The following is a 13240-nucleotide window of genomic DNA, read 5'->3' on the forward strand; positions in this document are numbered from 1 at the left end:
TATTTGACACATTACATGATAATGTAAATAAAAGAGGTGATCTAAAGAACTTCAGTTGGCAATCTCTTTTTCTACTTTTATTGTACCCCACTACAGACAAATGAACTCAAGAATTCAGTAGCCAAATAATCTTGGAGACATGGAATATTTTATTTGGGAATGTATTCTTGACACACTAGCGAATTGTGCACATACCTGATGAGCCAGTAATATCCATAGCCTTCAGATTTCTGCACTTGATGACTGTCAAGGTCATACGTCCAGCAGTTGGCAAATAACAAAGGGAAAACATGATTTCACCCAGGTCTATGCTTTCCTAGAAAGGCAATTGGTAATTTAGTAATTTCAAGTATCAGATAGTTAAAACAAAATATAATTGAAGATGAGTGAAAAAATCACTTTAATAGAGTATTTGAATGTCATTTTTAAATTGTTTTATTGAGGATAAAGATAATGTTGCAAGAAAGCTGTTCTAAACAGAGTAAGAAAAAGAGAATATATCCCAGCTGCTTATTTGACGTCTCCACTTGTATTTCTAACAAGAATCTCAAACTTAATATAAGCACCAGACTGCTGATTCCACTCATTCCCCATCATCTTCCAAAACCAATTCCTTTGTCAGTCTTTCCAAAATCAGCAAATGGTATCATAATTCACTCAGAGGATGGAGCAAAAACCTAGCAGTCACTTTTACTCTTCTCTTGCCCTCACCCCTACATTGAACCCTTATTTTGTCTATACTCTCTACGAAATATATCCCAACTTAGTCACCTTCTCTTTAGCTCTATTATTATCATTCAAGCCACTATCATCTCCTGCCAAGATTTCTTCATTAGCCTCTAAAAATGATCTCCCATCTCAGAAGCAGCCAAAGTGATGGTTTATGAAATGCAGATCAAGTTATTTCATTCTCCTGCTTAAAACCATCTAAGGGCTCACAATTATACTGGAATAAAATGCAAACTTTTTACCCTGGCCTATAAGTGGGGTAACTATAAATTCTGGTGTATCTGGAAAATTCCAGATTTATATCTATTGTCCTGGTGAATTACTAAGAACATTTCCTTCCATTCTTAAATATGTCCTTTGGACAACACATTACAAGGTTGTACATATAAGACCCCACATGATCTTGACCCTACCTATTTCTCTAACTTTATGTCTTGCCTCTCCCCTTCAGCTCATCAGATGCAGACACAAAAAAGCCTTTTTTCTGTTATTCAAACAAGTGAAATTTGTTCTTGCGTTTGGCCTTTGCATTTTCTTTCTTCTCTTATCTCTTTACATGGCTGACTCCTTGTCACCATGCAGCACTCAGCTAAAACAGTACTTCCTCAGTGACGCCTTCCCCCGTCCTATCTTACTCCACTTACAGAGCCTTCACATTTTTTCATAGGACTTATCATTGTCAGAAATTATCTTTCAAATTTATTTTTTGCTTCCCTGACTCCCATATATAAGGCCCAGAAGAGCAGGCTTTTTGTCTTATTTTTACATCCTCCTGAAGTGTCTGGTACATAGCTGGCTCTCAGCGCATATTTTTTAAGGAACAAAAAGATTATTAATTAATCTGAATAAAAGCTGACCTGATTTGATTCACTTGTAAAGTTGAACCCTTCATAGTGCCCTGATATAGATATACTTGCTGTCATTGGCTCCATAGATGGTAGACAAATGAAAATAACTGTGAACAAGGCAGATTTAAAATGCTTCTCAAAGAGTTGTTTACAGGATTCAATCAAATCATTCCTGGTAAGACAATCTGTGGTAGATTTAATTTGGGGGGAAATAAGTTGAAGTCTGTAGGACTAGATTCTTAAAAATTCTTCATAACGAACTAACATTTATTGGACTTACTCTTACAACTCATATTCCGATTATGTAATTCCCCTTTCTTGATTGATGGTCTAAAAGTAATAGAGCCTGGTAATTCAGAGTACAAACTTTAGAGCCAGTTAGGCTTGGCTTTGACTACTGTTTTCTACTCACTAGCTATGAGATCCTAGGAAATTTAATTAAGCTTTGAATCTCTCAAACTTTATTATCAAGTTGAGGAAAATAGCCACTTCACAGGAGTTGTAAGTAAGCATTAAGTGAGATAACGTAAATAAATCCCAAGGCACTTAACACAGTGTCGGGCATACGATAAAGGATGCTGTTTTGTTCATTGCTGTATTCTAGCACATGGAGCAGTGGCTTACACATATCAGGTGCTCAGTAAGTACTGGATAAATGAAAAAAGCAATCAAGGGAAGCAATTACTATTTTTCAAGAAAATTTAGAAAAAAATAAATATTTTAGAACAAATGTACATCCAACTGAGTCTCCTCTGGGTTACCGGATTGCTGCAGACACAAAATAGTGAGCAAGATTCAACAAGAGAGGCCAGAGGAAAAACAGGAAGAGCACAAACTCCTACTAAGGATTCCTTCTTTTCCCTACCACACAATTATTGAGTATTATTTGCTGGGTGCGGTGGTAGTACTGCAGACCTGGGGGTAGACATGGCATGAGTCTGCCTTTGAAGATCTAGGTTGAGAAGGAAGATAGTAGGCTGTCAAGAGCTAAGAAAGTAAGTCTGAATCCCACATTTATTGATGATTTTTTCCTTGTTTCTCTTTCTATCACTTTTTCCAAGTGCTTCTTTAGGCTCAGTCTATGAGCTGAAGTTTTCTGTCTGGCAGCCATCCCCCATTCCCTCACGGGGAGCTATCAATAAGAGTATGTGTATTTTGATGCCAGCTGGTAAAAATTAAGAAATCCTTGGGGCCGGCCCAGTGGTGTTGCGGTTAAGTTTGTGCACTCTGCTTCAGTGGCCTGAGGTTCACCAGTTTGGATCCCGGGCGTGGACCTACACACTGCTTATCAAACCGTGCTGTGGCAGGCATCCCACATATAAAATAGAAGATGATGGGCACAGATGTTAGCTCAGGGACATTCTTCCTTAGCAAAAAGAGCAGGATTGGTGGCAGATGTTAACTCAGGGCTAATCTTTCTCAAAAAAAAAAAATTAAGAAATCCTTTTATGAACGTAGAACAAGATACCAAGTTCCACCAAGAAACATAGTAGGGGTGGTGATGGAGAAGGTAGGGAAAAGATAGGAGACAGCATTTCAGGCATGAAATGCTTAGAATCCAACAGGAACTGCAACACATGCAAACAAAAAAAGTACACAAACAGGCAGGTAAAGGGATTAGGCAATAAAACATACTTTCGTTTGTCTGACTAATATGGTTTTACTTCACACATCAAGAATCTCTGGAAGGAATTTTTCTGCTTCTCTAAACACATCACACGCTTCCTGGCTGGGACAAAGAAAGCTTCCTGTTTGGTCCCATCTCTCAAAGACCCTTTCTGCGGATCCAGTTGCAACATAATTTTGACCATCTGTTATTAATATTTACTGGTAAATATAAAGAGGCTAAACTGAGGAGTTAACTAAAGTGCTAGATCAAATAAAACTGAAAGCAAAGAACATGTTTAAAGGACATTTCGGAGCAGCTCTGAATGACACGCTAGTTGCCATAGGCTTTTTGCCTATTGCAGCAGTAAAAAAATCTACTTAAATATTCACACTCTGTGTAGTCAGGAATTTTAAGGAAACGGGAAGAACTAGGGGGTGAAAATAATGTATAGTATGCATGCGTAATAACCGCACAAAAGTTTGATTCTTCATTAGACTAAATTTTTCCTTTAGGCAGTACGAATGTGAAAGAATTAAAACTGCCTACATACTGAAAAGGGCAGGATACTCTCTAAGGTAAATACCAATATTCTTCAACTTTTTAAATCTGGAAGCGATCTAAGAGATAGCCATGAGAAATGAACTTAATGAAGGTAAATGGCTGTATGACCTTAAAATAGGTCCTATAACAGATGTAACAGCAGAACTCTAGGTTTTGGCTGCGATGCTCTGTGCGACATTGTACACTAATTCTCGTTACCCACCACGGAGTCTGTCCCTGTATTGATGGCCCAACTCCAGGGGGCAGGTTGAGTTTTAATTGCTGCCTCTTCTCTGTCTGCCCCAGACCACTGCAGTTTATAAGACCACACTCAGCCTCCATAATCTGAACTCTCTGGTGCCCGTGAAAGAACCAGGAAATAAGCTGAAAGGTCTCTGGACATCCAGAATAAATATTAAAAGTCATGCAGTAAAATTCTCTTATATAAGGAGACTACATCATATCTTATTAACACCCATTTACTATTATTTTAGACAAAATTCTAACAAGAATATTTACTTGGTACATCAATCTACAGCAGGTCGAGACTCACACATGACATGTGGAGATGGGGAAACTGACAGCAGCAGATCTAGTGAAGGCTCTAATAAACGATAGCTGCAAAGACACGACATACGAAAAAGAAGCAAATATTCTAAAAAGGACAGCAGTCTAGAACCTTTCTGTACTAAGAGGAACTGACACTAATAATGTCTCAGTAACTTAAAAACTTATTTTATTACGGACTTGAACAGTAATTAATATTCTTTTTTTTTTCTGCTTTATCTCCCCAAACCCCGCCTGTACATAGTTGTATATCCTAGTTGCAGGTCTAATTAATATTCAAAATGATGACTCTGAGTCATCAAGATAAGGAAAAATATCCTGTATGTTCTTTTTAAGAAGGTAGAGAAGCGTACACTATGTTTTAGAGTTATTTTCATTCAAAATACTTACAATGTTTGAAGTGGTAATTTTGGCTTAAAATGAGAATGGCTTTGAGTTTTTGAAAATTTTATTGATTTTCAGAGACTGCACATTTGATTTCTTCATCCTGGCTCCACTGACAGAGTTGGATAGATAAAGATCATTTTCTGATGACTGGGTATTGTCAACAGTTATAAAGTTTTTTCCAGGTATTGTTTCTCCAAAATAAAAATAAAAGTCCTTGGAAAGATAAATTGATATGCATTAGTTGCATAGCACATTCTATTTCAGGACTAACTGAACCAGTAGTAAATCAAGCCATAGAAACTGAGTGTAAGCGATGGAGAGGAGGCAGATTAGAGGTTCTATAACTAGAGGGTAGGATAACCAAGGGAAGGACTCCTGGATGAAATAATCATTACATTGGGGCTTGAAGGACTAAAGAAACGTGATTTCACAGGGAAGAAGAGGAATAACACAAGTGAGCACTATGATTAATACTCAGATATAAGAATGAGCAGTTTATGTTGAGAAATATGGAGCTGGTGACTGTTGGAGGAGGTTTAAGGCCAAGTGTAGTTTTTTTGGCGGCTTCTATGGGCAATAGGGATCCAAAGGTGTTGGTGACATGAAGAGTGGAAGCTTGGCAGAGTGCCAAGGGCATAGGTTTCTGGATCAGAAAAATCGGAGTTAAAATCCTAAATCTTCCATGTACTAGTTCCCAAGTACATGGCAAAGATATGTGATCTCCTTGAACTTCAATTTAATCACAAGTAAAATGGAGATAACCACAGCTACTTTGCAAGGTAAGTATCATGCATGTAAAGTGCCTGGCCTAATCAGATATTCAAATAATGATAATGATGGCAATGAAAAGAATATTTGAAAAACATTTCTTTATTTTGAGTAGGCTAGATAAGCATGGAATAAAAAGAAGAAAGAGACCAATGAAGTAAACAGGTGTGGGAAGGTGTTGGCTGAAGAAAGGTTTGAATTCAGAGATACATTAGGAAGTAAGAATCATTAAGACTTATTGAAAAAAAATTTAAACAAACAATTGGTTGCCATGGTGACAGCAGTCATCACATCCACTTCACACCCTAAAGGCAGCCCGTATTCCACATTTCCTGGTTGGTAAGAAAACGGATGGTTCTCCTCACACTGTTAAAAGACGTGTTACTCGATCCAATGATTTTCTTCATCAAGTTACTAGTCTTTCATCCATCTGTTCACAAAACAAAGCTACAGTGAAATGCAGACCCAGAGTGGGTCTACTAGATTCAAATTGTCATAAAATGTTTATTTTTCTCTAACCCATACCTCCCATTCAGCTGAGAAAATCATGGAATGTAACCTTGAGCAATCCACTTAACCTCAATGGGCCTCAGTTTCTTTGATATAACATGAGGGTGTTCAAAGAGATGAACTAGTTTATTTTCTAGCTCTAAAGTTTTGTAATTTTAAGCACCAATAAAATGAGGACTAAATACTATGCATAGTTCAGGCATGTTCAGGAATGGATGGACAGGCTCTTTTAGGCCTTGTTTGCTACAGAGCTGGCAGAGCTTCATTGGAAAGACCACAAAAGATCAATTGGTGCCAATAGCTCCATTTCAGGTTCGAGAACAAGTGGTCTTAAAAGATGGCTATCACTTAAATTTCCAGACAATGTGCTAGGTGAGGAAGGATGCAATCCTTAAGGCAGAGAGCATCAAGGTTGATCTGTTGGGGATTCATGAGGAAAGACCATATAGGATGATGAACGTGCATTGTCATTTCTATTGTCCCCTGGATCTGCTAAAAATCTCAAGGTGATTGTGTTTGACTCTCTGATACATGTTGGACACACGGGGCCTAAAATATAGACTCCATACTCCTCAACATGACACATATGGTCCCTAAAAATCTGGTTCCTAAATTTTGTCCTGCTTTCATCTTACAAATTTCTCGTTATCCTCCCACAACCCTAACGCTCTGCACTCCAGCTGTATTAAATACCTTGTCAATCTCTAAATGGTCATTCACTTGTTAGCATGCTCGTGCTTACTGAAAACATCCCAAATGCCAGGCCCTCTACTGGTCACTGGGGCAACACTGATGACTAAGACAAAATTTTTCTTCTCATAGGACTTATATGTGATTTTGGACAAGTCACCCAACCTCTCAGATCATCACACTATTAATTAGGAGACAAGCTGGAATACAAACATAGGTCTGCATAATTTTAAAGCACATGCTCATTTTTTTGGATCCAGTGTTGTAAATGCTTTCTAGAGGGAATCTTGGGTTTTAATTGTAGGAATAGAGAAGAAAAGTACCTTATTCTTCCCAGGAGGGTTTAGAGGACTTCAGAGATGTGTGACATTTAATCTGAATATTGAAGAATAAGTAAAAGTAAAGAGAATTAAAAACAGAGGGAGATGCATATAAAGAGGCTGTGGGGTGAGGCTTGGAGTGTCTAACTATGACCAGCAGGTAAACAGAGACCACTGGCTCTGGTAATGCAAGAGGATAATTTGAATGTCAACACACTGACCTTATTCTCAATAACCCCTCCTCAGGAATACTTACTCAGATCAAGCCTGGTTATAGTCTGACACATAATAGATGCTCCAAAATATACTATTTTTTTTCTGGTTCATAACAATTTTTCTGGGGTCAGTCAACTGGCATAAGGTTGATGCTCAATAAAAAGCTTATTAAATGAATAAGTCATGAAAGCATCAGGTTAGGTCATGACTTCTGTGGCAGCAGGGACATCTACTGTACGAAGGAACGAAGACCACTCCTCAACGAAAGATTAAGTGAGCAAATTGCAACATTTTTTTGATGTTGTGGGTTTTGTGGGTGGAACCTCCTATAGCTGTGCAAGGGCACGTCCATATATGGTGGCCCTGAGAGTACAATAAACTACTATCCGAACAGTTTGAGCCATTTAAAGATACACTAAGAGTCTGGAGAGCTAAAGTTAGAAGTTGCTTATCTATGTTTTATTGAACTTTATTTTTAGATCTCTAGAGATCCCTCTAGTCTAGTGTGATCTGGGACCACATTTGCTATAATTCTATAGCACATCGGCATTTCATAATCAAACGTATCTCTAAGGTGTATATATTGCTTTTTTCTTTGCACATCTGGTCATCTCCTGCAACTTGCCAGCATAAGCAGTCTAGTGGCTCTGGGAGACAAACAAGGAGGAAGAAGCTGTTTGATAGAATACAATTAGGAAATGTAATTAACCTATAACCCTTCTCCAGTTTCTTAGCACATTTCCCTCCTTTTCTTTCAAAGAACCACAATTTTCACATAGCACTTCTTCCCTGCCCTTCCTCGTTATCCCTGGAATTCTGATTAAACCAGATTTCATCATGTTCAATGAAGGTGGGGAGGGAATGGGGAAAAGAGGGTTCTACCACAAAGCCTAGTTAGATTGCTGGATTCTTATGTCACATTTTCGTTATTGATTCTTTCCCACCATCTCCACTTGAAGACAGAGAAAATGCTCACTAGATGCCTTTTAGCTGGACCTGCTTACATTTCTACAAGAAGGAAGGAATGCACTTTGTATTAAGCAGATAATATTAAGCATTATGCTTGGCCATGGCACAAAGTCCAGGTGAAACTTTGCTAAAATCAGGGCAGAAACAGGCAGAGAACACGGTAGTGTTGGAGATGTGATAATTACAAACCCCACTGAGCATTAGGTGATTAAAGGTCACAACCCAAAGCTACTGCCAGGGATGCTATTTAACAGTGTCATGTTTTTGTTCAGTTAGAGAACCATTTTCAGCTCCCAATCCAAGTGGGAAATAAGTCCACCTGCCAGAAGGGTTTAGCTCTTATCCCATCCAACACAGCCATAGACTTAGCGACCAGGAGGCAGGAAGTGCTCATTTTATAGAGGCAGAGCTGAGGCCGTAAAACAGCCTTTCCTGGATTTAACGAATCAAGTCTCACAACTACCTGTGTAGTAAGGACCCTGACGCAAAGAGGGCATAGCCCAATATAGACACTAGGACAGGAGTAACCTGGGATGTAAGAAAAGGATACGAATTTGGTTAGAACTCTTCTCTTTATCATACTCATTAAGAGAAATCTTAAGGTTCTTGGTAAGAAGAACGGGAGACTTATTCTCAAACCTTAATCATTATTTATAGCTAGAGTCTAGAAACTTGTGTAATAATCTGTATACCCCTCTCCTTAGCGTGTTTGATGCTTTTAAATATCTTTACACATTTCCTAATTAAAAGAATCCCTCTCTGTAGTGCTGTAGGTAGACACTTGGATGGGATGACCTTGGCTTCACTATTTTAGGGTCTACTTTAAATTGGTTTATATGTTTTACCCCTGACCCCCAAAGTCTATTCTCCACATAGTAGCCAGAGATCTTATTGATACTAAGTGAGACCATGGCTCACTTCTGATCAAAAGCCATCAGTGGTCTCACATGTCACTCAGAATAAAACTCAAAGCCCCTTCCATGGCTTAAAGGTTCTAGAGGATCTGACCCTCAGCTGTCTCTCTGATCTTGTCTCCTATCAGGCTCGTCAGAAGGGCCTTATCTGACCTCCCTATCTAGGGTGGTCCCATCCCACTGCCACTTCTTATCCCTTACCCTGCCTCATGTTTCATATAACACTTGTCTTTATTGGATATATTATATATTTCCTTTGTTATTGCCTGTCTCCCTTTTCTACAAAGTAGGCCTTATAGAGTGGAGACATTTAAAGTCCTAAAACATCAGAAGAGTGCTTGGTAAATAGGAGAAATAAATAGAAGTTGGTTGAATTGATGGATTTAAGATCCCTGGTCTACGAGTGGGCACAGCAGGTAACTCTATAACAAAATTTTATCCTAGTTATTATTTTTTTTTGGATGGGCAATATATCACAATTGCTCTGCTATACATAATTAGATTATAAATTAAAATGTGTAGTCTACTTGGTATGACAACAGCCTGTTTGTGCATAATTTTCTGTTTCCGGTTATCCTAGTTCTTCCGTAGACCGGTATTTATTTGATAGGTGCCTGCACTTGTAAAGCATCCCTTTACTTCCCATGGGGTGTGGGATTGTGCATAGAGTACTTAAGAATTTAGAAGCACTCCAAAAACAGGAATAAAATTGATATTAAGTCAGCAAGATCTCTGGTTTAGTGAGTTAAATTTATGGAAAGACAATGCAATATACGCCATGGCATAGTATTTTATAGCATTGTCATATTTCATTCAATTTCAAGATGGAGGAAAAGAATTAAGAATAAGTATCTCTAATTCACTGTTATAAAAATATGAGGGTCAGGCCAGCCTGGTGGTGTAGTGGTTAAGTTCACACGCTACGCTTCGGTAGCCCAGGGTTTGCAGGTTCGGATCCCGGATGCGGAAATACACACCACTCGTCAGGCCATGCTGTGGTGGCGTCCCACATTCAAAATAGAGGAATATTGGCACAGATCTTAGCTCAGGGACAATCTTCCTCACACACAAAAAGATGAGGGTTATATATTTAAGAAATTGAAATATTAGGGTAAGAAGTTTAGGACATGAAAAGAAATGGGATTTCCATAATCGAGTGGATAACAGTTGTTTTCTTTGTGTGCAAGACTATAGTGTGATGGGGATAACCAAGGCTTGACAACTTTAAATTTTACAAGAACTTCACATTTATTATTTTATTTTATTTTCAAAATATTCCTATGGGGTAGCTATTTTCATAAAGCTCTTTTTGTGGATGAGGAAACAAGTTCAGAAACGTTAAGCAACTTACTCAGAGTGATAGAGCTGGAAGGTAGCAAAGCCAAGATTCTAATTAAGGGATACTCACTTTGTATCCTGTAGTTTTCAGCATTTCTCTGTGACTTTCCCTAGTGGAAATATTGTTTCACATTTTACCAGCCAGAAAAACAAACTTAAATTGTTTTCATGGCCTCAGATTTCAAAGCTAGCAGAGGAAATACCATATTTCTTTGAAAAAATTTTCTAGAAATGAGAAAATCATTTACCTGATTCATAGGAAATTGTTTAATGCTGTCTATTATAGAGCAGGAGGAGAACATTTTGAAAATTCACATTTAAAAATCAACTGCATATTCTTTTCACTATATAAGAGCATGTTAATAATTAATAATTAAATTAGTTAAATGCAAGAAAGAAAGCAACAACTTTAACTCAGCAGCATCTTTAGAACTAAATTCCTAAAACTTACAACAGATCCAGATATATTGCTAGAACATCGTGGGGCTAAAAAGCTTCTCCTTATCTCCTACAACCTCCAAATTAAAATACAGAAAGACACAAATGATACAATTTAAATTATACTTCGATATGGAATTTTCACCAATTACATCCAAGAGAAAAATTGCTTAGAAATTTCCTGAAATAACACTGATTCTGACCACCCTTTTGAATAAAGTTAAGAGAGTCACTGCTTAGTTCTTCATGCATTTTGATAAAAGTTGTTAAAAAGATAGAATTGACAGGACTATAAACTTTAAAGGACGTATACATATATTTTTTGTCATAAGTACCATATGAAAAATTTCTTTAATTTAAACTATATAAGCATTTTGAGATTTCAACTCTGTAAGCCAAAAGTTGAACTTCCATGTTAAAAAAAATCAATTCTTTTCAGTATATTCTGAGTTGAGCATGGTAATACTCTAATGTAATTCAAGGCAAACAGCACTGAACTAAGAGTTAATTAAAGATTTAAAATCTAGTTCTGCGTCTTCTATTAATCAGCTATGTGAATTTAAGTGATTTTCTTAACATCACTGGGTCTCCATTTTCTAACCCATAAAATGAAAGCATCACCCTTGAGCTCTCTATCAAGTCTAAAATAATATGATCATATGCTCTAGACATGAGAGTTCTCAAAATTCTACTGAAAACACACTCATTAACTTTGAAGTTAAATGAGAAGACTTCTGACCTATTACAAGTTCATGCACTTTACTCTCAGAATGAGATCTTAGGTCATTATTTAAAAGTTATTGATTTTATTTATATACAATTCTTCCAACTTAGGTATTTTATTATACAATCTAAAAGCAACAAATTGGAGAGGTAAGGAATGCAGGGAGCAGGTATACTTATAATGGTGATGAAATGGCATAATAGAAGAGCAATGGACAGAAATAAATAGCTGCTTTTTAAACGTGTTATAAAAATTATTGATCATAAAGATCACCACTATTTACAAAAGGCTCAGTTATCTTCAGTAGATTCTACTGAAAAAGCACGGACAGGTATAATATTTTATAAATGTTTCTATTTTAAACTTCTAAAGTAAGAAATTAGGCACATAAATATATGTTTTGAAACCTAAAATTAACAGTTATTTTTCCAGATTATTCTAAATAAACGATACATTGTTCCTGTTTGAAATCCTGATTTTTAAGAGGCAGAAATTCTGACTTTTTCAATTGCGATGAACAATTTAAGGAGTTCCTTTGAAATTCTCTGTGTAACAGATTAGAAAATTTTAGCAATAGTCATGGTTCTTTCTCACTTTCTGTGGTTGAAGCCCTCGTCTTATTATCAAGCTTTTAAAGGACAAATTTGCCTCCTCCAAAGCTAATGAACATCTCAGACACATGGCGTGGTCCAAGAAGGTTACAGGAAATTAACCTGTTTATAGTCAGGAATCATTTTCTTTCTTTAGGATATCAGTGAAGGATCCAGAAGGAAACAGATGGCACACACGAATTAGAGTAATTCCAGAGGGCTTAATCAAGGAACTATCTACAGAGATGTAAGCAGGGAGTAGGAAAACCACGAGAGATGGACCAGAGGCTGTAAGACCTCTAGGTCTAAAAAGGCAAGAGATGGTGGATAGTTACCTGGATTCAGAAGGAAAGCGTCAAGAAGAAAAGCCTGCTTTGAGAGGACTGTACCCTCAGGTGAAGGACACAGCCAGCCTGAGGCAATCTTGCAGAGAAAGATCTAAAGAGAATATATATCCAAATGTCATCCTCCTCCTGCCCTAACATCTCTTGCCAGAACGCAGAGAGTAGAGAGTGTGTGAACAAATAGGCCAGCCTCTTGATGCATCAAACAGGGTGGAGAATAGTGGAGAGTGAACCAAAAGAACACACAGAAGATATCCAGCACCTTTAGCTCCTGAAGTTTTGTAAGATGCACTTTATAAGTATATGTACAGGTTGGTGAGGGAACAAAGAGGAGGATCTGCCCAGCGGAGAGGGAAAAGTCAAGTCAAATGGGAGATGAAGGGCGTGCTCGGTGACATTACGCATACACACGTCATAAAAAGAAAAAGTAGTATCTACTCACGGAATCATAGCATACAGTAACTAAAAAGATTTAAATCATCTCTCACACAAAACTTTCCAACCTAAATAGAAAAACATCCTCCCTAAAACTATCTCCTACCATAATAACAGGACATAGCCCTTTCTTTTTTTTGAGGAAGATTAGCCCTGAGCTAACATCTGCAGGCAAGCCTCCTCTTTTTGCTGAGGAAGACTGGCCCTGAGCTAACATCCGTGTCCATCTTCCTCTGCTTTATATGGGGGATGCCTACCATAGCATGGCTTGCCAAGAGGTGCCATGTCTACACCCGGGATCTGA

The 13240-nt window shown here is 37.7% G+C and overlaps 1 protein-coding gene across 1 annotated transcript in view; it reads right to left on the reverse strand.

Moving 5' to 3' along the window:
* SYT10 (synaptotagmin 10) overlaps positions 1-13240 on the reverse strand; it is a 69444-nt gene that overhangs the window by 15191 nt on the left and 41013 nt on the right. Inside the window, exon 4 of the mRNA XM_001503215.4 lies at positions 196-316. Within this exon, the coding sequence (XP_001503265.1) occupies positions 196-316 (121 nt within the window). The remainder of the gene's footprint in view (positions 1-195; positions 317-13240) is intronic.

Source organism: Equus caballus, chromosome 6 (assembly GCF_041296265.1).
Source record: "Equus caballus isolate H_3958 breed thoroughbred chromosome 6, TB-T2T, whole genome shotgun sequence".
NCBI classification, from domain to species: domain Eukaryota; kingdom Metazoa; phylum Chordata; class Mammalia; order Perissodactyla; family Equidae; genus Equus; species Equus caballus.